This window comes from Vigna umbellata, chromosome 3 (genome assembly GCF_029865625.1).
Source record: "Vigna umbellata cultivar VRB3 chromosome 3, Vumbellata_1.0, whole genome shotgun sequence".
NCBI classification, from domain to species: Eukaryota; Viridiplantae; Streptophyta; class Magnoliopsida; order Fabales; family Fabaceae; genus Vigna; species Vigna umbellata.
In genome coordinates, this window is record NC_142167.1 from 44,879,726 (window position 1) to 44,900,728 (window position 21,003).

The 21,003-nt window shown below is 38.4% G+C and overlaps 5 protein-coding genes and 1 pseudogene across 10 annotated transcripts; 1 reads left to right on the plus strand and 5 right to left on the minus strand.

Moving 5' to 3' along the window:
- Positions 1-155: 155 nt before the first annotated feature.
- Positions 156-2,511, minus strand: LOC148202646 (tRNA(His) guanylyltransferase 2 pseudogene; annotated as a pseudogene). The gene is made up of 2 exons (XR_015785170.1): positions 2,308-2,511; positions 156-1,992 (listed from the first exon to the last, which is right to left on the minus strand). The product of XR_015785170.1 is annotated as a tRNA(His) guanylyltransferase 2 pseudogene (transcript).
- Positions 2,512-2,604: 93 nt separating this feature from the next.
- Positions 2,605-3,934, plus strand: LOC148202647 (small ribosomal subunit protein uS8my). Its single transcript, XM_088110513.1, has 3 exons — positions 2,605-2,797; positions 3,153-3,313; positions 3,464-3,934. Exons 1-3 carry the CDS (start codon positions 2,668-2,670, stop codon positions 3,560-3,562), a joined length of 390 nt encoding a protein of 129 aa, XP_087966639.1. The 5' UTR covers positions 2,605-2,667; the 3' UTR covers positions 3,563-3,934.
- Positions 3,935-4,623: 689 nt separating this feature from the next.
- Positions 4,624-9,663, minus strand: LOC148202648 (putative caffeoyl-CoA O-methyltransferase At4g26220). The gene is made up of 5 exons (XM_088110511.1): positions 9,386-9,663; positions 9,166-9,307; positions 5,552-5,696; positions 5,342-5,473; positions 4,624-5,140 (listed from the first exon to the last, which is right to left on the minus strand). The coding sequence occupies exons 3-5, from the start codon at positions 5,687-5,689 to the stop codon at positions 4,853-4,855; spliced, it is 558 nt and encodes a 185-aa protein (XP_087966637.1). The 5' UTR covers positions 5,690-5,696; positions 9,166-9,307; positions 9,386-9,663; the 3' UTR covers positions 4,624-4,852.
- A 291-nt stretch (positions 9,664-9,954) lies between these two features.
- LOC124822760 (GroES-like zinc-binding alcohol dehydrogenase family protein) lies at positions 9,955-13,070 on the minus strand. The gene is made up of 5 exons (XM_047294807.2): positions 12,829-13,070; positions 12,606-12,747; positions 12,107-12,333; positions 11,452-11,709; positions 9,955-10,463 (listed from the first exon to the last, which is right to left on the minus strand). The coding sequence occupies exons 1-5, from the start codon at positions 13,009-13,011 to the stop codon at positions 10,158-10,160; spliced, it is 1,116 nt and encodes a 371-aa protein (XP_047150763.2). The 5' UTR covers positions 13,012-13,070; the 3' UTR covers positions 9,955-10,157.
- A 666-nt stretch (positions 13,071-13,736) lies between these two features.
- On the minus strand, positions 13,737-17,899 carry LOC124822754 (protein FAR-RED IMPAIRED RESPONSE 1-like). 5 transcript variants are annotated; one of them, XR_015785169.1, is made up of 6 exons: positions 15,952-17,899; positions 15,732-15,788; positions 15,570-15,638; positions 15,384-15,455; positions 14,779-15,292; positions 13,737-14,062 (listed from the first exon to the last, which is right to left on the minus strand). XR_015785169.1 is itself a non-coding variant. In XM_047294798.2 (6 exons), the coding sequence occupies exons 1-6, from the start codon at positions 17,758-17,760 to the stop codon at positions 13,976-13,978; spliced, it is 2,157 nt and encodes a 718-aa protein (XP_047150754.2). In that variant the 5' UTR covers positions 17,761-17,899; the 3' UTR covers positions 13,737-13,975. The 5 variants fall into 5 exon arrangements, 3 of the variants coding, with proteins under 3 accessions (XP_047150754.2, XP_047150753.2, XP_087966628.1); XM_047294798.2 differs by having other exon boundaries at positions 15,224-15,286; XM_047294797.2 differs by having other exon boundaries at positions 15,224-15,292.
- A 72-nt stretch (positions 17,900-17,971) lies between these two features.
- Positions 17,972-20,963, minus strand: LOC124822755 (cation/H(+) antiporter 2-like). Its single transcript, XM_047294799.2, has 3 exons — positions 20,687-20,963; positions 19,548-20,540; positions 17,972-19,319 (listed from the first exon to the last, which is right to left on the minus strand). Exons 1-3 carry the CDS (start codon positions 20,837-20,839, stop codon positions 18,117-18,119), a joined length of 2,349 nt encoding a protein of 782 aa, XP_047150755.2. The 5' UTR covers positions 20,840-20,963; the 3' UTR covers positions 17,972-18,116.
- Positions 20,964-21,003: the final 40 nt, after the last annotated feature.

The following is a 21,003-nucleotide window of genomic DNA, read 5'->3' on the forward strand; positions in this document are numbered from 1 at the left end:
TACAATGATTATCGGCTGAGTTTTTTTGTTTTCAGAGACAAATATACCGATTATTACTTTTTTTAAAATAAAGCAGAAAGAGAAAAGTAAACTGAAACGAAAGTTTTTTTCAAAACAGGGACAGTGAGGGTGCATGATTGGTTATACTCGTAAAATTTTGTATTTATCCTGTACTCAATTTGGAGACTCAATGGCTACACATGCACCTATTCATCAAGGATGTTTAGGTGTTCCAACCAAAAGGTTGGTCCAATAATGTCAACATGTTCTACAATGACCTTTCCTTTACTTTCAAAAGAGTTACCATTCTCCTCGTGAGTTGGAACAGTGTCTACTTTGTCCCTATAAACTGAGGATCCTTGTCGGAACATGACTGGTAATTTATTGTAGTCAATAGCCAATTCTTCAATTTTCTTTTGCAACTGACCACCCTTTAAACTATTCTGAGCTTCCCTTTTGCTTTTTCCAGATGCAACTAGCTTCCAGAAACAAGAGTTATATTGATTGTTGATGTGGCAATCCACCTGTCTCCATGAAAGGTAGTCCCTTAGAATCTCAGTAGATGGATAGCACACTGCTCGCCCATCAAAGGAAGGAGGGTATTTTAACTCGCTTTGTGGGAAGAACTCATTCCATCTCATCACATAAGTGGATGTGAAGAAAGACACAATTGCTGAAACCATTTTATTAGCTCTCCTTTGGTAAAGATTACAGGTTTTCTTAATAATAAAACTGTACTCATCACTAACCCCATAGGCAAAGACTATATCCTCCCAAAACTTTTCTAAGACAGCAACTGCACACAAATTCATCAGGTTAAGGGCTCTATCATCATTTGGCTTCACAAATTCATGTACCTCAGAAAATCTGTGGAAGTGGCATCCATCTATTCGAACTACAATCCATGTAGATGGCATCAATTTGCTATCAAACTCAAAGGATCTCACATACTCTGGAGTCACATTGTTAATCTCTTCAATAAAACCACCAAGTTCCTTCAAAAGAAGGATATGCTCATTCCAAAATCTCTTTCCAGTTATTTTCTTGGAATGCACAGGGATTATCTTCCGTCTGTGCCTTTTAATTGGAGCACCGTTATCTGTGTATTTCACAACATCCTCTACCACTGTCTTCAGAAGACAAGAACCTTGTCGAAATATTGGCTCTAGTGTATTGTAATTGACATTGAACTCATCGAATAAAAGATTGTTTAGATCACTTTTGTCAAAACCCTTGATAAAATCCCATGCTTCCTTCTCATTCATTCCACGTTCAACAAGACGCCAAAGGCATTGTTCATGTTGATTACTCAAATGACAAATATTCTGCCGCCACAAAAGATAAGCTTGAAGGGCTTCTGTGGACGCACAAGGTATGACTCGCCCATGGACGGAAGGAGGACTTTGCAGTTCCTTGTGCGGAAAGAATTCACCCCATTTTCTCACAAAAACAGAGGAGAAAAATGAAGTGATGATGGATAACACTTTGCTAGCACGCCTTTCATAAAACTTGGAGGTCTTCTTCAATACAAAAGTATACTCATCGCTAAATCCATATGCAAAGACTACATCTGCATACTCTTCAAGAATTTCAACAGCACAAGAGTTCATCATCTTCAACGTGTTTAGATCATAAGGTTTATGAAGGCTACAGGCATTGATCCAAACAAGGATGATATTGGGAAACATGACCTCGTCTTCAACTTCAAAACACTTGACATACTCATATTTGCTGTTTGCCATTTTACTTGCAAAAGTTTACAAATGTATCGCTTTTTCTTCTCACATAAAACAACAACTACCACATGCTTGCTGGCTTTGCCCTTGTTCACAGAAGTGACAACCAACCGCCAACTCACTATTATTCATAAAATCAATGTCAATTATTTCAAAGCAAAACTTCAATCTTCCCCCACTAATCACTTCAAATAGGACTTGCAAATCCCGTGTTAAAATCAATATGCTGGCTACCGTAACTACCAAGGTAGGAGAACTACAAAACAATGCAATTTGTGATTAGTTTCGGAAAACAATATAAACAGCTTATCAATTTCAAGTGTTCGTATTTGACCAAAAATATGATAAAGCCACCAACTGACACATTACATGAATATGTGCAAAGTGTTCTTAGGAAATTGGGAAGTTAAACACGCAAAGAAGTGAGATCATAAAGGGTGAGGTTTACAAGAATATCCAAAGAGAGTGAATTATTGTATTCACATTAACAAAAGATACCTTTTGAACTTTTATCTCTTCTCTTTTTCAACTTTTTTTAGTGGTTTGGTATCGGAGAGTGAAGAAAACTCACAGATTAGGGAATTAGGGTTCCACTCTTGTTCTGCTCGCCGTCGCCGTCGCCGTCGCCGTCGTCGCCTACGGCAGTTTGGGGGTAGAAGCTACGCGAGGTTGGATAGGGTTACGCTGCGGAAGACTGAATTTTATGGTGGTATTGTGTTGCCTTCAGGAAAAATGATTTTTTTAATTGAATTTTACAATTAAGAATTAGGTGTTTCGATTTCAAATTTTAATTAGAAATTATTACCTTTTATTTTATATATATATATATATATATATATATATATATATATATATATATATATATATATATATATATATTTCGAAAACCCTAGTGAGAGAAATAGGAGGTTTGGTTAGAGAATTTAGAGAGATGGGAAGGAGGATCCTGAACGATGCCTTGAGGAGTATGGTGAATGCAGAGAGAAGAGGGAAAGCTATGGTGGAACTCAAGCCAATTTCCACTGTTATGTCTTCATTTCTCCGAATCATGAAAAACCATGGTATCTTTTCTTTCTCCAGCCACTATTTTTATAATTTGTATTCTTTTTTCTAAAACTCGAAACCCCTTTTAACTGCTTCACAATTTCAAATCTGGCAATAATGAAATGGTATGAATTCGCTTTTCAAAAGTGATTTCAGTCTCTGAAATTTATGTCATCAGAGTTTGAATGACTTTCGTTGTTGATTTGGTTACTGTCATCCTTTTCCGTCTGAGTCTGAGCATGACTTTCCGTGTGTGAAATATCTTTAAGATTGCAAGGGTCCATGAACCGATATAAAGTTCTTTAAGATTCTAACAGTTACTCTGTACTGTGCCACTGTTAGTGTAGTTAATTTGGCTTAAATTCCTAATAGGTTATATCAAAGACTTTCAAGTCTATGATCCGCATAGAGTGGGGAGGATAACGGTTGAACTACAAGGTAGGATTAACGATTGCAAGGCTCTTACATACCGAAAAGATATGAAGGCAAGGGATCTTGAAGCCTACAGATTGCAGACTCTTCCTACTCATCAGGTTGGTTTATGTTAATGATTCGTTTTCGTGTCACAGCTTCCGACTGCTGTTTTTGTCTGATTGTGGTTGTTATAATTTGTGTTTTAAGAATGATATGTCAATGGAAATCAAAGGAAAAAGATAATTGTGCCTTTCTATTGCTGTGTGCAGTGGGGTTATGTTGTGATTACTACTCCTGACGGTGTTTTGGATCATGAAGAAGCCATTAAGAAGAATGTAGGCGGCCAGGTTCTTGGTTACTTTCACTGAAATGATCGTTGCCATGCTATTTTGGCTGTGTATCACGTTCAGTTATGTTTCCAGATAAACATTCAAAGATTTTTTTTTCCTGTATGAATGTTATAAGATAGCAGCTCATGCATGGAGAGTATGATGAATTGCATTCGATGCTTTGTGGAAATTAGTCCTGTTTTGGTTAAATGGTATTTTAAACATGAAGGAATGTTATGCCTCCTATTTCTTAATGTACTTCAAGTTCCAAGTCATGTAGTCCAGGGTTAATTCTATCATTCTACGCAGTGGTTTCCTTTTTCTCAAGAATTGCAGTTTTGGATAAGAAGATATTTCATGTAAACGATGACAACGTTTTAATTAATCTCCATCCCTGTTTCTCAGTAGTCATTTATGATATGCTTAACAAATTCAAGCCCAATTATTTTGCTACATTTTTCAGCTCGTCAGTAAACTCGAATGTTGAAATAGACGTGTACAAATGCATTTGCCATCCAATTTAGGGTGAAATAAGAAATACCTCTGCTAGTGAAAATTTCAGCTCCAGATTTCTAAGTATTACCTTGTTCTAATATTTCATGGAAGACAGTGAACATCGGCATCATTCATATTACTAGTTAGATATGAAAATTTCAAAATAGTAAGTTTATTGATATTTTAATTTTAGATGTGTGCAGAAACATTTGTGATATGTGTGGCAGTTCATTTGTAAAGTATGTAAATTTTCAATTGTGACGTTCGATCTTTGCGTAGCAGTTGTAAATTCCTTCTATCCTTGCCCTTACATTGTTACGTATATAATAACATTATTAATTTTTTATCTACGAAAATTAGTGATAGGTTGTTGGTTATGTGTAGCTTTGAACAACTCAATTTAATTTCTGAAGAAAGTCACTGTAAAGAGGTTTCAAAATTATATTCGGTAGATGTTTTTAGCTATTTTGTGTATTAGTGTTTCATCTTATAATCTTGAGAAATTCAATGGTTAGTTTTTCTTGTGAGATTGAAGTGTCCTCGATGTTGTTTTTGGACTAATTTAGGTATCCACCTTATTTCTGCATACCAAACTTGACGTTCCATTGTAGGCCAAGAATCACACATTTTATTTTATTAATAGTAAACAGCAACACTCGGTGATTCACATTACAGTCAAATAACCCCACAGTTTGAGGCAAATCAATTTTAACCATCCACAGGAAAAGCAGAATGAAAAACCAAAAACACAGTACATTAAGTTCACTTGGATCACAGCACGAAACATTCGGAAATGGTGTTTATTGAGCACGAAACATTTGGGAATGGTGTTCATTAAGCACGCCTGCAAATAGTGAAGCCATCACCAATTGAAACAACAGAAATTTCAACACGAGAATCATCTGCAATTGCTTTGTTGAAAGCTACAACAGCCTGCCTGTATTTTCTTTTGGGTATTGGAACATCCTCTTCAGGCCAGGCAACAGTTCCACCCCAGAGGGTATTATCATAGATTATTAACCCACCAATCTTCACCAGTTTAAGAAGCCGCTCGTGGTAATTCCAGTAGTTATCTTTATCAGCATCAACGAAGGCAAAGTCAAAACTATCCTTATTTGAATCCTGTAACAGAAGAAACAGAACCCAAATATCAAACAAAAACTAACTATAAAGTAAAAGGAGTTAGATCCTCTTACGTACAAGGGAGAAAGAAACAAAAGAAAAAACAAAAACTAGGGTCTTAATTTATTATAGACAATTTTCTGTCTCGTAATATGACATTGTTATGTCAGTAACATGACAGCAACACAGAATCATACTCACGTCTTCTAATAGTTTATCAAGAACAGGTAGAGCTGGAGACTGAATGAAGTCGATCTTGTGCTCTACACCAACCTTTTTAATGAATGGTAGTCCTATCTCATAAGCTTCTCTATCTGGATCCAGGGCTATAATCTACACCACACAGACAATGGAGTTGGTGACATAAAACAGACATATTAAACGTACCAAATAACAAAGAAAAGTGCAAACCTTTCCATCGTCTGGAATGGTTAGTGCAGTGAGGAGAAGAGAGTATCCTGTAAAAACTCCCACTTCAATGGTCTTTTTAGCATTCAACAGCTTCAAGAGCAAGGCCATTAGCTGACCCGCATCAGGATCAGCGCCCATAAATCCCCTGCATAGTGAAAATGGTATAACACAAACAGTTTCCTGATGTTGGATATGGTAACTAAATTAAAGAAACAAAGCCCTTTAATGTTTACTAGTTGAGCACAGACACTGCTAACACAAATATTCAGATGAATGAAAAACTCTAGGTGGATTCTGAGAATGGGGACCACGATCAACACAATAACCACACCACAAATTCATTAAAACGATGTAGAAGCTAAAAACAAGAAACATAAAAGAAGCAAATCTACAAGATGCAATGTAAAAGCAAATAGGTTATAATTCTAACTAAGCCTCGTACTATAGGATGCCTAACCCTCCAACGGTCACTGAAGGTTACTGTAATGACGTTCGACCACACAGCTTGGTCGATCACTTGATAACCGACCGTAATAGCTTACGACCACGTGACGCTCTCGACCATTTGAGGCTCGACAGCCGCATAAGCGATGTCGCGACATGAGACATACAACCGACCGTAATAGCTTACGACCACGTGACGCTCTCGACCATTTGAGGCTCGACAGCCGCATAAGCGATGTCGCGACATGAGACATACGTCCGACACGTCATCGAATGATGATCGACACACGAATGATGATCGACACACAGGATCTAGCAGTTAAGCAGTTACACACCTTGACTGAATAACGCCGCGAATCACGACCATATATCGTGGAAATAATTGACTCAGTGTCAGCGCACAATTCGACGGTTACAACTTTTAAATAGTCAACTTCAGTAACTGACCGGATTTTCAGGTAAACGGTTTATTATGCTAATTTAAATATACGAAGCACACCAGAAAAAAGGTACGTTTTTCCCCTAAGAGAAGATTGATTGAGATTTTCATATTTCGAATAACGCCCCTGTTGACTTGAGCGTCGGAGTGCCTTTGCAGGTACCCAGCCCACTGTGTCTACGAGGATCAGAGAAGAGAGAGAGAAATACAACACAGTGAAACCAGCACAAGAGAGAAACGGAGCAAGGTTGTTAGGTTCGTATCTTGGTCTCCACATCCCTACTGAAACACAATGTAAAAGCAAATAGGTTATAATTCTAACTAAGCCTCGTACCAAAAACTGAAACTTATAGCAGTCTTTCGAGTTTCAACCAAGACCTTAACTTAACTATGATAGCAAACTTTGTCTTTGTTGATTTTAATAATGTTAACATGTCTTGAGACAGAATTGTGGCAGAGAATAATTACCAAGGGTGTGTTGCGGTGACATTCCTTAGCTCTTTGAGAGTCTCGGCTTCTCGAGGGTAAACACAAGTCTCCAGTATATACTACCACAACATTGTTGGATTGAATAATTTATGAAAATGAAACCAAGGAAAAAGTACTGTTTGAACGACAAACCTACCTTGGTCAACTTCTCACTCTGCAATATTATTGGATTAGAGGACATTGCTCTATGCTCTGCTAGGCCTCTGTTTCTCTTTGTTTTTTTGTGTTGGACATACAATGCGTCCCTCGTTTCGGCCATTATAAAAGAAGTGAAGCGGAGGTTGCACGTTGCAACCCCCACTCCTTCATCTGTTCAACAAACACCTTTCACACCATTAGGCCGAACGCTTATATTGACACCTAGGACGAACGCTAAGAGTTTTAACAAAATTTGACCGAACGCTTGAACACAATAAGGCCGAACGTCATATTGGATTCAACAATATTTGGCCGAACGCTAAACTATCAAGGCCGAACCTCATTTGGACGAACGCTCTCTTCCGAACGCTAATTCCTGAATACTGCAAGAACGGACGTTATCAGATCCTAGGCCGAACGCTCATAATCACAGCAACACCAAGGCCGAACGCTCACATCTCAACCATACCAATGCCGAACGACTAAGATTCAAACTTAGAATACTAAATAAGACGAACGCTCACAATAAGAATTTAATGATGGCCGAACGCTCACAATCAGAATACCTTATCAAAACCGAACGCTCAACAAAACGGGACCGAACGCTCAAAATTATAAACTTAAGACTATCAAGCCAAGACCGAACGCTCATAATCAGATTTAAACCAAAACCGAACGCTCATTATGAGAATTAAACTATGACCGAACGCTCAAAATCCAACCTAAGAATACCAACTAACTGCCGAACGGTCACAATTATAATTTAACCAAGGCCGAACGCTGACTAGTACACCGAAACCGAACGTTTAAAGATCCAGACTTAATAGTATCAACTTAAGGTCGAACGATCAAGATTAAACTTAAGAATCCATTAAGGACGAACGACTGCAATTTCTAATACCAAATGCCGAACGCTCAAGATCACGTAAATATCAATTTAGGGACGAACGCCTAAAATTACTAATTCCTGATATAGTTTGATTACATCAAACAGGGGAATATCTTAGAAAATATTTCTCATTATTATTTATTGATTTTGTTCCTTATTATTGTATTTCTTCTTTATTATAATAAGACTACTCAAATGCACATAAGATGCTCGGTTACGAATAATTTTTTTAACGATATCAGAGTGGTACCATCCTCGTCAACATGCTTTGCCACTATTCCACTGCTAAGTTCCCTTAAACAAAAAAATTGAAACTCTAATTAGTCACCTCTTCTGTTGTATCTGATTATATTTGTCGCTCTGTGTCATTCACTTGCTTTGTCACTTTGATTTGTAGTTGTTGTCGTTCATTGACTGTCATTCTGACTTCTTTATTTTCATCTTGGCTAAACAATAACCGCGGGAACATTTTTGCTGTCTGACAATTGCAGCTTTCTTTGAGCATTTTTGCTCTAGTAACCGCCATACCTTGTGAGCATTTCTTCTCTTTGGCAGTCGTCATGTCTTCTGATCATATTTTTCTCCTCCTTAGCTGTCCTACTCTATGATCACTTTTGCTCTTGGCAGCTGTTACACCATCCAAGCATTTTCGGTGGTTCACCGGTTGCATCCTTTGACCTCTAATGTGACCTTGCAATCAGAGCCACCACCCTTCTCGAGGGACCACTATGTTGCCTGACTAAAGGTCAACAACTGCTATGGGCTGCAAGTTCCAAAACCCACAGCAGTGACCACCCCAACACCCTCCACACCTACCATGCCACATTATTAGAAAGAGTAAAGCTTCATATTCTATTTTTCCTTTCTAGGCTTAATTACCCTTTTACTCATTCAGGTTCTAATTGTACCAATTGGGTCTCCAAGTGTTGCAAGTGTGTGATCAGTCTACAAGTTCTAATTCTACTAATTGGGTCATTCAAGTATCTCAATTGAAGAGATTAAAATTACACAATTGCAACACATAGTAGACCAATTAGCTCAATGGAAATCTGGGAACTAAATCCACACATTTGTGATGAATAACTGAGAGACCCAAATTACACAGCTGATAGTACAATTACAATATTTGGAGAGCAAGTGTAAACTAAGTCTCTGTTTTCAACCAATACAACTACAAATATTAATAAAAGTTTGGTAGTAGTAAAGCAAAGAAACCTGGAGTGTAAGGTAAAGAAGGGACTTTATAAACTCCTGTCCGAAAATAGACATCAATGAAATTAACCCCGACAGCTTTGTTCCTCAGACGAACCTCGCCTTCTTTTGGATCTCCAATTTCCACATCTTCCCACTTCAGAACCTGTCACGCCACTTGTCAATTCCATAATTCAGTGTTGAATTATATAAGTGAGACTGAAAGAGAAATGAAGAAAGAGACCTGAGGGCCACCGAGTTGGTGAACTCTGATAGCTTTCACCATGTTTGTAGTTGCCGATGATTTCGAAACAGAAGAACTGCACTGTATTGTATTAGTACACTAATGCTTTGCTTTGGAATACCATAAAATTCAAAGGGAAAAGGTATAACCCAAATGAATGTTACAGATTCCACAAGCATTGGTTCTATAGTCAAACAATAATTGAATACCAAGTTTTAATCTTTTTCTGAATTTTTATGATTTGCTTTTGATTTGTTTGTGGTCCATTCGTTATGGTGGCCGGCCGAAGAGTACACAAAGGATAAATATATCAAAGTGCGACCAATATTTGATTATTATTTTTATTAAATAATCTTTTTCCTTTATGTAAAAAGCATAAACTTTGGTTTAAGTTTCTGCAATTTTTTTAATATAACTTTAGTTTTTTAAACAAAAGTTAAGAGATTATTTTAAATCATGTTTAAGTGTCCTTTTATATGGTGTTTTCAAGTGACCCTTTTCAACATGGAAAATATCATTTTCTTGTTAAAAAGTGAAGATAATATGAAAAGAGTACTGTGCAGCCAAAGTGAAGTCATCAAAGAAATTACTCTTATTTAAGTACACCGACTTGTGGTGAATAACACACACTAGCATAGAATTCATAATCTATAGTTTTTTTCAAGATGAATCACACACGCTAGCATATAATTTATAATCTATAGTTCTTTTCAAGATGAATCACCCAAGGATTTGGTGTACAACACCCCTATACACAACACAACTTAGAGTCTCATGGTATCAACACAATGGATCCTGAAGTCTTCCGATTCTCCAAGTCTTCGTGTGCTTTTGCAGCCTCTGACAATGGGTAAGTATGATTAACACGAACCTTCAAGACACCAGAAGCAACATTAGCAAACAACTCTCCTGCAGCCTCCAATAACTCATCCCGAGTGACAACATATTGCATTAGGCTGGGCCTTGTCAAGAACAGGGATTTTGCAGCCAGAGATGATAACGGGACTGGATCAGGTGAACCCGATGACTGTCCAAAACTTACCATGTAGCCCCTAAGCTTCAAGCATGCCAAAGATCCCTGCACAAATCACACAGCTCAGCATATGCATGCCTTGTTATTGACTTCTCTCGCAGACTATAAATTTATCTCAAGTCCCTAAAGAGGCTGCAACTAAGACAGTTAAGGGTGACAGCAATTAAGGCTGCTTTCTAACGATAGTAATCCTTGGATTTCAGGCTCAAGCTATATAGATTGAAATCCATAGCCTGTCAAATCTTGGATTTAACCATTGATATTAAGTACTGTAACCTTCCGAAGAAACACAAATTTCTCCTTTCACACTATTAATGCATGTCACAAACTTAGTGAGAAACCAAACACTAATAGAATGCAACATTATGAATTCTAAATTAGTAAAAGGTTTACTGTAGAGAAATTCATTAGCATCTATCAGTTCATATGTAGGTGGGGAACCGTAATAATCGTATCTAGGACTTAGTTGGTGTTTAGTTCTAATTAGTTATTAACATAGGCTCGTCTGAATTATAAATTATAAATCTAATCACATATCTACAAACCAAATTATTATCACCTGTAAAGGATTAGAAAATAAGAAAATTCTAATGGATACAACCATGCATGAACAATTTGGCTTAATAACTTTTTAGTTCTCGTGGTATACACCCTTTTATCCTAAAAAATCAGTGATTTTGCTTTTGGTCCTCGTTATTTGGTTGTACTCCCTGTAATATTTGATACACGTTGAATTAATCCTTGTAAAAAAAAGTGAAGTCTTCTTTTAGGGACTAAATCAATATAACGCAACATATACTTCGGACTAATTCAGCATGACCTAGATATTATAGGAATTAATATCAAACAAAGACAAAAAGCCAAACTGATTGAAACCAATAGTAATTTTATGCAGGGATTAAAACCAAGAAGGACATATGTTACAAGGACTAACATAGAATCTAATCTTAATCATTTTAGTTTTCCACTCAATTATCAAGTATCTAATTTTGAAATTTAATTTGGATGTAGTATAGAATAGAATAGGTACTACCTCAAAGGTATCCTTTCCTACAGAATCATAGACGACTTCAACTCCATTGCCTGACGTAATCTCATTGACGCGAGCAACAAAATCCTCTTCTTTAGAGATTATAACATGATGACACCCATCCTCCTTGGCTTGAGCTGCCTTCTCTTTATTTGACACAGTTCCTATAACAGTTGCACCAAGAGCATTTGCCCACTGGCACAATAAGGATCCAACTCCACCAGCTGCTGCATGGACAAGAATTGTATGACCAGGTTCAACCTGTAAAGTGATACGTACAATAACTCTGTTAAGAGAAAATAGACAAATCAAATCATGAAGTCATAGTTAATATACTATAGTCCGCAGTTGAAAACAGCAGATACAGAAGGAGAGCAACACTAGAAAGTGCCAAGTTCTAGTGAACGAAAAGAACATAAAGCCACGAGTAAGCCCAACCAAGCTCATAAAAAAAGGGACTAGGTATATGAACTAACAAAGAACTAAATTAAAAAGCTAATTAATAGAGATTCTCAATAACTACAACTGACTAATATTCTGAGTCCTAAACTAACATCTGCTAAATATACTAATGAATCTGGATTAGTATGATGACAAAACTAATAGATAAAAGTAAAATAGCTTCAGCTACAAGGACTATAACATCATAGAAAATGACCTTAAAACAGCGGCGAACCAAAAAGTGAGTTGTCATGCCCTTCAGCATGATGGATGCTGCAATATGTGGGTCAATCGATGAAGGGACAGGGACTACTTTATTTGCAGGAAGTATCTGCTCTTCAGCATATGAGCCCATTGGTTGACCTGCATAAGCTACAAGATCTCCAACCTGCCTACCAGTGAGTCCAGCACCCACAGCTGTGACAACTCCAACAGCTTCCATACCTGCCACGTAAAAAGGGGCATCGAATTCAATACCTGATACCTTGGGAATTTGTGTCTCTCCTTTCTTAACACATTCTTTTAGCAGTAAACACATAAAAGAAGAAACAAATTAAAACAGTAAAATAACGAGAAAAGGATAATATTGACACCCACAACACAACGTAGAGTGTCACACACACACACACACACACACATCTACGTACTAAACCCACATCACAGAAGAAAATAAATAAACTGACTTTGTTTATTGAGAATGAAGATTGAGAAGGAACCTGGAGTGAAGGGAAAAGAGGGGGCTTTGTAAACTCCTTTGCGAAAGTAGACATCGATGAAATTGACTCCGACGGCTTTGTTCCTGACGCGAACCTCCCCTTCTTTGGGCTCTCCGATTTCCACCTCCTCCCACTTCAGAACCTGCGACGACGCGATGTCACTCATCAATTCAATTAGCACCACCGAATTCAGCAAAAAAGAGAATTTATGCATTATATTTACCTGAGGGCCTCCCTGTTCGTGAACCCTGATTGCTTTCACCATGTCTGTTGTTGTTGATAATGAAAACGAAGCCTTGATTGTGAGTGAAGAAGAAGAAGCAGAAGAAGTAGAAGAGAGTGCAGAACGAGTGACCAGATGAAAGAGAGTTGGATTGCTGGCTCCCATTAACCTTAAAAATGACATTTGATATCGATCGTTTGATTTTTTGTTTTGTTTTTTTTTTCGAACAAGGGTGGTGAGAATTTGCTTGGACTAACTATTTTCAAACAAAATAATGACAAGAGTTTAAAGCATTTTTAATATTGAAGTGGGATATCACTTTGTTGACACGATTTATTCATATATGTAATTTTTTTAAATTATTCATTTCTATGATTTTTCAAAAAAGTTGCATACTATGAGTAGTGTGATTTGCGTATAATTTAGCTAAATTTATTTCCCAAGAGTCGGGTAAATTAATTTTTAGATGATAGAACTCACCTGTTTCATGCTTTCTTTTATGTCTTTTATTCAATGGTACAATTGCTAGAGGGAATCGCGAGGGCTCAAACTAATTACCATTTACGAGTTCGTTTATATTGAAACTCTTGAATTCGCAACTTCTGTCGCATGTTGTACTTGACATAAACTTTATTTAGATGGTAAAAAGAAAATCATTAAACTGTTTGACGTGGTATTTTTGGTAGATGAGCTACGATAACGCTGTTCATTGTTGGTTTTACAGAAATTCCATTATGCTTTTCTACAACTCTAGCTTGAGAGAATCATTTTCAGGGACGAAAGAGACTCATCAAAACTCTCGACATTTATGTTGGCCATTGTCACCGGATTAGAATGCCAAAATCACTTTTCGAGCAAAAATATCTAGCCTGCTTTTTATCAAGTGAATGAAGGTAAGAAATTGTTACTAAATGAAACCAGCTGCTTCAATATATAGAAGGGATAGTGCCAGAATGATATGCTATAGTACTGCATGATTCATTTCCACTAGTTAAGAAACAAAAGTCCTACATCTCTACTAAAAGGGCAGGAATTAATCAAGGCTCATCAAAAAGACTTCTGACTTTCTAATATATACATAACGTTAACTGAAACATTTACATGCTGATATACAAGTATGAAACACAATGTCAGCCTATAACCTAACTCACTGAGACTGGTGCCTTGAATTTAGCTGTTTTACCTTTACCTCCATCCCATGCGGCTGTGAGGATGACCCTCCGTGGGCTTGACCCTACAAGATAACGAATATATAAATCATGAGGACAACTCTACTACCATATTTGGTAAACTCTCCTAAACATTTGGGTTATGTCAATTTTGGGAAAGATGAAGGTATTTCTAAGATAAATCAGCCAAGAAAATATAAGACATTTTTGTATTTTCCTCTTTCTATGAAGAGACATACAAATTCAGTACCATTACCACACATGAATGACGAAGCCAGGATTCATTAACAGGTCATGTCACAATTTCAGGATTAACTTCAGGAATCATAAAGGTGTTGAAGATTTTAACATCAAAATCTTTCAATTATAACTTTTCTCCTTTTCTTTCCATTTTTTATAATCCGATGATGTTAGTTAACCATAAAACCGATCCCACCAAGAGTGATAAATCTTGCTTGGTTAGCGGTTCTTATAGTTCATTCCATACTAATCGTTGATGCAAAAATCACAAACTATAGGGAGTAATAAATGACTAGGTAGTCATTTAGTCCATAAAATATTAAGAGCCAGCCACTCATTGTAGTTCTTAAAAAAACTGAAATTGCTCATGATATCCCAGGAAGATAAATCTATCAGTCATTTTCATCCCTACTTCACCTTATGTCAGGTAACACTAACGGAAATGCATGCGATACATACAGCGCAAAGTTGGATTCACATGTGGCTTTGAAACAACATCATGTGAAATTACAAAAGGTAGCAGATCATTCATGATATTCACCAAGAAATGTGAAAACTGTGTCCACACTGCCATGCTAGGAGAGCTCGCTGAGTACTTCGAAGATCCTCTCTAATCCATTTTCTTAACTTTTATAATTCACTGATTCCTTTGTAATGAAATTTGAAAGTCCCCATTACAAAGAGCTTCGCGTTTCATTGAGTAGAAGGAAGAAGCAAATCGAACAGAATGTATGAAATGGGTAAAGGAGTATAGGCAGAAGTTGGAAGCTGCGTTGCTCAATATATGCATCAAATATGGAGCTTAACATGCTACACATCCATTTCGTTGGTGCTGAGTTAAGACGAACCCAAATGACAAACACATTGATCTTTCAATGACCTCATGAGAATATTCAGTCTTTCAAGGACTAAAATAACGAATTCCTTACCTTTTAGGGACAAAATTTACTATTTACTCAACAGTAAAAATATAGTAGAGTCCATACCATCGGTTGCATCCTTTGTGGGGCCATGAAACAGGGATCATGGATGGATGCAATTGAGTTCAACTGTCCCTAAATCAAGATTCAACCCAAAACCAGATGTTATAAATCTAAAACCCCAAACTATATTAGAAAAAACCAAAGAGTAGGCACTATTTATTACCCGGTCTTGGATGCCATGCTGGTTGCAATAATAATCACTACGAATAGCAGCTACTGAATTCAATTGGTTGCACTTCAACAAATTAAGGAGAGCAAATTATTCTTTGAAGTAACAGGAAGCAGATTACAACTGGGTAACTGCTACATCATATTGAATTTCAACATTCTAAATTTAGAGACCACCTACCATTCCAAAATCAATCCGCTGAGTAGAAAAATAGCCATCCGGATTCTGATCTTGTGCATTGGGGTTTTCCTATAACAAATACAGACCACAAGATATTTTTCTATGATGAAATATCACAATCAGTAATGAATCTGACATGTACTTCAAACAAGAAGCACCAACCATTTGCTGCCAGCTAGAATCGACTCCCATAGCAATGATCTCTGGTTCAGGGCTTACCTATCAAGCATCACTACATAAGAGGGGCACACAAAGGCTATCTGATGTTATGGAAACGGAGTCTGTAACATTAGCATTATGTCTGACATGACAAAATAACCTTTCTTTTTCTAAGAGTACCATTATTTTTGTTAGTATGATCAGCAGTATTACTTAGATTTACCTCTTGAGAACCAAAACATGGAAGATTCGGTTCTCTGACTCTCTGAATTGAACCATCCAGGTTCTCACACTTTCTCAAAGCTTCTTCCAACGCCTTTACAGCAGCAATGTAAGTCTCGTATGATAAAGACCCTTCGTCACCCAACTCAAAAGCTCGTTGACATAAATTATTATAGCGCTCAGCCCTAGAGTCAGAGACAACGACATCTGCCACAGACAGATCTCTTTTCTTGGCATCTTTTGTCCAGCGTTTTAATATATACCGAGGTGGGATGCTATGTACACCAGAAATCTGTAGCACAATCATTACATGCCTACAAAGATAGCCATTGAACTCAAATGAATAGCAAGAGCATGATGCTTCTGAAGTCGATTCATTCCACGTCACAACAAAATCTTGATTGTCCTCGAAATCCTGAACCTTAAACATTTTCATTGCCCCATCTTCGCTCTCTTTCCTTGGATGACAAGCAACAGCTCCCAAGACCTCACCCTGGAACTTCTTAAACACTGCATTGGTGTACAACTCCACCATTTGTTTCCCAAAAGGTGATGGGGACTTCAACGCTGGCTGTCGACGCAGAGTTTCAAAATCAGCCTTGGCTTCCTCCTCACACTTACCCCTCAACACCACTCTGTACTGCTCCAGAAACTCTTTCATAGTAGTTTTCCTCTGCACATATTTATCAAACAGGCAGTTCATGGCTTCTGATCTCTGCACAGTCGACATTCCTGCTAAAACCCTGCCATTCATAAACGCAGGTACCCACTGTTTCCGATCCTCATAAATCTCACACAACCAACTCTCATCACCCATGTCAAACCTCTCAACCATCTCCTCCCACCTATTCTCAAACTGCTCCTTTGTCCTAGACCTCAAAACACACTCACTAAACCCACTCATAAACTCCCCACCGTGCCCACGAATCCGGCGACCGAGTTTCTCTGGAACCTTACTCAACACATGCCACAGACAAAAGCAATGACAAGACTCAGGAACCACTTGAGCAACCGCTCTCTTCAGCACTTCATCACGGTCAGTGAGCATCACCTTTGGAGCACCTCCTCCCATTGCCCTCAACCAATTCCTCATCAGCCACGCATATGTGGATTCAGACCCATCAGACACAAAGGCCAATCCCAGCAAGAAAAACTGAAGATGGTGGTTCACACCAACAAACGGAACAAAGGGCAATCTACACTCGTTTTTAACGTGAGTGGTGTCCAAAAGCACCACATCACTGAAGTGTCTATAATCAAGCCTAGCCTTAGCGTCCACCCAGAAAACACTCCTCAACCGCTGCTCCTCGTTAAGATCGACCGCGAAAAAGAAATTAGGGTTTTCATTTTGCATAGACATGAAAGCGTTGAGCAAAAATTGAAGGTCACCTTGGGCGAAAGTTAAGTATTGCGGTGTTTTTTTAACCTTGAGTTTCCTTGAGGGACTTGCCTTGTTGTTAACATTATTATTGGGTTTAGGGCTACTGTGAATGGGGGAAATTTGGTGGTTATGGTGTTTGATGAAAGAAGAGATTATCCATGTACCGTGGGGTGTTCGTTTCACGTGCATGGAAGCCTTGCAATCGGTTTTGGCCCGGGAAGGGGCCCGTTTGGGCTTGTGGCTTGGTGGGGCACCGTAGTGAGTGCAGGCGAATTTGGCGTCGATGAAGTTGCCGGAGATTCGGGATCGGCGGCTGGCTTTGATTATGGCGGAGAAACCCACAGATTTCGCGTGGGCTTGGTAGAATGCGAAAGCTTCCTCCTTCGAGTTAAACTCAGGCCCGGGCCCAGACGCGGGCTCCGCCTCCATTTGAGTCGGCGATTGTGAGATGGGAAGTTCAAAGATATAGAATCAGTGGGAACAAACCAAAAATCTCTTCTTTTCCCTTCCTTTGGTTTTTCCTTCCACTTAAATAAGCATTCTTTGTTTTTGCATCCTTGGAAAAATAAACAAGAATGTTGTGGCCCAACATAACATGTTCCTTTTAAAATAACTACAAAATTAAGTTAACATGTACAAATTAATGTTCTGAACCTTTCCTTCTCTAAGTACATTGTCGAAAAGCAAAAACTGTTCCAAATGTACAGTGTGTATATATATATATATATATGTTCATAAAGCTAAGTACAAGAACAAGTACAACTTCATTGCACTTGGAGACCTACCTAATCATGCAATAGGCCTTTCTTGACATCTCTATGTTGCTGAACAATCAAAACTGAGCCATGAATGTCGAAGTCTGAAGAGGCCAAAACATCACCAACAGTTCCCAGTTCTGGGCATTCTTCCCAGTCACTCATACCAATTGTTAGTGAACTTTGCCCTCTACCACCTTTTCCTACTATAAACAAAGAATACATGTCCCCTATCTCTTTCAAAGCATCCACCGTTTCTGCTCCATGCTTCACAAACTTTTCCACATACCCTATTTGGCCTGAAGTCACATACCTGTTGTAGAAGTCCACCATGAATGTGTTGTCAATCTCGTTCACAGTCTCCTCCCCAGACAGTGACATCAAAATTTCCTTTTCCTCTGATTGTCCACTCTCTATCTGTTCGTTCTGTGATGAAGAAGTCAGCAAAAATCTTATGATCGTTAAGTTCACGCGTGGACTTCCTGAAATGCGTAGGCTCCATGCAATAGCCTCACGATCATCAGGGCCACCGAAGAAAAGTGTTGCAATGTTTTGTATGCCTTCAGATGCTACTAGCTGTGAGAAGCCAGGTACCCTTGCAAGGCCTCTTTCCACTATGATACCAACTGAACAAGGGGCATGTCTTAGCACCTTCTGGTTGGTGATCCTTATACCCTCTTTTCCACTTTCCAATTTCCCATCAATGCGTTGGTGCTTGTGGAAGGGGAGTAGCACAACTGACACTTGGAGATCTTCTGCTTCATTGCACACATCTTCATACAAGGACGGGAAAGAAGACACTGCCCTTCTTTGGTGGACTAGAATCTTTGTTTCTGCAGTGAAGGTATCCAAAGAATTGTTGATTTCCACCACATCATTGCCCCCATAGTCCTCATCGTCGCTAAGGTCAGCAGTTTCTTTCTCATGGTACAACAAGTTGGACTTGATCTTCTTCACAAGCTCTATTAGGTGCATTAAGTAAGTGGTAGATGGTGATACTCCAGAGCCATGTATTGCCAGCACTGTGGCAAGTATGGCAGATACCTGACGAGGGTCATACACACAAGCCAGAATTCTGAGCTCATCTTCCATTTGTTGTGGTTCAATTGCAGTGTAGTTGCTTGCAAACATTTTGTCTTCCCCTCTGACTAGAAAAGCCACAACTACTCCTGATATTATTGTGTTCAGTACTATTGATACCAACAGAACATTGTACGCTTCCGAATCGAAAGTCTGTGGATCAAACACAAGAACCATTGAATTAGTTTGCAAATTTGAGATGAGGAAAAGATACGGAGGTACAATGCAATGAGTTTTTCCATATACCAAAATCAACTTACACTCAACTTTTAAGCTTGTTGAGTGAAAAGAGCTTCTACAAATTTAAGTTCGTAACATCAGTTCATTTCATCTTTTTATCCAAACAGTTTATAATTCAACAAAGTCAGGAAATATACTCACAATTACTTGCTTTGCTGCTGCACCAATGAATAGAAGGTCGGCATAACCTCTAGTGTTCAATATGAAGCCAAGAAAAATACCTTCACCAGTGGGAATTTTGAGGTAGCGGGTAGCTATAAGAGTTCCACCAAGCTTGCTTCCAATGCTCAATAATATCAATATGACCATATTGGCCACACGCTGAAAGCTCTTGAAGACATTTATCAGGTCACACTGCAACCCCAAGTAGCCAAAATATACCGGAAGCACAAAGTTGTAAATAGAATAACCAAGTTTGTGCAGCAATGTTCTAGCTGTTTTCCCTTCCTTGGGGAACAACAAACCAATGGTGAAACAACTAATAATACTGTTGTAACCAGAAATCTCTATTATCATTGAGCTAGTCAGAAGTATGAACAGAATGAGTAACAACTCAGGAGCCTTGAGGTACTTCTGGTTTCTATTTCTTGCGTTTAACCAAACTGCCAAGTGCCGGTTAAGGTAAACCACCACGACAGTGATTATAAGGCAACCGAAACCAGAAGAAATGTGATTTGCTTTTCTCCAGTTAACCATGACGTTGAAGAGCAACAAGCACCCCATTTCTGTGATCAACGCAGATGACACCGCCGTTCGCCCCACGTCTGATGCTGCAAACCTCAACTCTGCTGCCAAACGAATCACCATAGGGGAGCTTGTGTATGACACCACTAGCATGATGATCATTGAAAAATAATACAAAGGGGCATTGTCAAGGGTGTTTAGCTCTTGATGCAAGTAAAATGAGACAGATAGACCAAAAACAGCACCCATCAAGGCACCACCACAAGCTACAAGGTTTACCCTACGCAGATTGCGCATTGCGTAGTGCATATTCATCTCTAACCCAAACAAAAACATGAAGTTTATGCGACAAAAGAAGCTTACAACTTCATAGTAGTTTATTGAGCTAGCAGGAAAAAATGTAGCCTTTATATACGGAATGTGTGACATTGGACCTAGCGCCAACCCAGCCTGTTGAACGACAATGCAACGAAAAAGACTTAATAGCAGTGAAACCTCAATTCTCTACAAACAACGTACAAACAGAAAAAAAAAAAAAAAACATCATTGTTCAATATTCATCAACAAAATTAAGGTGCTTGGTGATTGATTACTACCAGAATCTGCGCAATTGGTCCAGGTTGACCCACAGTCCTAAACACAACGTTGAAGATATGTGACACGACAAGAATGCAGGACACTTGCATGCCCATTGAGCTTAGGGGGTTAACCAGATCATTGTTGCAGAACATGGAGTGAGTGGCATCCATTGTGCTTGCAGTGTTTCTCAAAACTCAAACAAAAACTCAGAGGAATCAAACGTTATAGAAGCAATTCATACGAGGTTCTATGTTCTGTCAATCTTCTTTTGCATAAGGGGATGATGCAATCTTTGTTTCAGATCCTAAATTATTGGTAAGAGACACGTAACACA

What these genes read in the sequence shown, in the direction of transcription:
- LOC148202647 (XM_088110513.1), top strand. Translation starts at nt 2,668, where the DNA reads ATGGGAAGGAGGATCCTGAACGATGCCTTGAGGAGTATGGTGAATGCA. An exon ending in CCGAATCATGAAAAACCATG is followed by an intron (nt 2,798 to 3,152) that starts GTATCTTTTCTT and finishes AATTCCTAATAG; the next exon opens with GTTATATCAAAGACTTTCAA. An exon ending in AGACTCTTCCTACTCATCAG is followed by an intron (nt 3,314 to 3,463) that starts GTTGGTTTATGT and finishes TGCTGTGTGCAG; the next exon opens with TGGGGTTATGTTGTGATTAC.
- LOC148202648 (XM_088110511.1), bottom strand. Translation starts at nt 5,689, where the DNA reads ATGGGCGCTGATCCTGATGCGGGTCAGCTAATGGCCTTGCTCTTGAAG. An exon ending in CCATTCCAGACGATGGAAAG is followed by an intron (nt 5,474 to 5,551) that starts GTTTGCACTTTT and finishes TGTGTGGTGTAG; the next exon opens with ATTATAGCCCTGGATCCAGA. An exon ending in TTGATAAACTATTAGAAGAC is followed by an intron (nt 5,141 to 5,341) that starts GTGAGTATGATT and finishes CTTCTGTTACAG; the next exon opens with GATTCAAATAAGGATAGTTT.
- LOC124822760 (XM_047294807.2), bottom strand. Translation starts at nt 13,011, where the DNA reads ATGTCATTTTTAAGGTTAATGGGAGCCAGCAATCCAACTCTCTTTCAT. An exon ending in ACGAACAGGGAGGCCCTCAG is followed by an intron (nt 12,748 to 12,828) that starts GTAAATATAATG and finishes GCGTCGTCGCAG; the next exon opens with GTTCTGAAGTGGGAGGAGGT. An exon ending in TAGGAAAGGATACCTTTGAG is followed by an intron (nt 10,464 to 11,451) that starts GTAGTACCTATT and finishes TGATTTGTGCAG; the next exon opens with GGATCTTTGGCATGCTTGAA.
- LOC124822754 (XM_088110502.1), bottom strand. Translation starts at nt 17,760, where the DNA reads ATGGAGGCGGAGCCCGCGTCTGGGCCCGGGCCTGAGTTTAACTCGAAG. An exon ending in GTACTCTTAGAAAAAGAAAG is followed by an intron (nt 15,789 to 15,888) that starts GTTATTTTGTCA and finishes GATGCTTGATAG; the next exon opens with GTAAGCCCTGAACCAGAGAT. An exon ending in AGCGGATTGATTTTGGAATG is followed by an intron (nt 15,456 to 15,569) that starts GTAGGTGGTCTC and finishes AATTTGTTGAAG; the next exon opens with TGCAACCAATTGAATTCAGT.
- LOC124822755 (XM_047294799.2), bottom strand. Translation starts at nt 20,839, where the DNA reads ATGGATGCCACTCACTCCATGTTCTGCAACAATGATCTGGTTAACCCC. An exon ending in GACCAATTGCGCAGATTCTG is followed by an intron (nt 20,541 to 20,686) that starts GTAGTAATCAAT and finishes GTCGTTCAACAG; the next exon opens with GCTGGGTTGGCGCTAGGTCC. An exon ending in CAGCAGCAAAGCAAGTAATT is followed by an intron (nt 19,320 to 19,547) that starts GTGAGTATATTT and finishes TTTGATCCACAG; the next exon opens with ACTTTCGATTCGGAAGCGTA.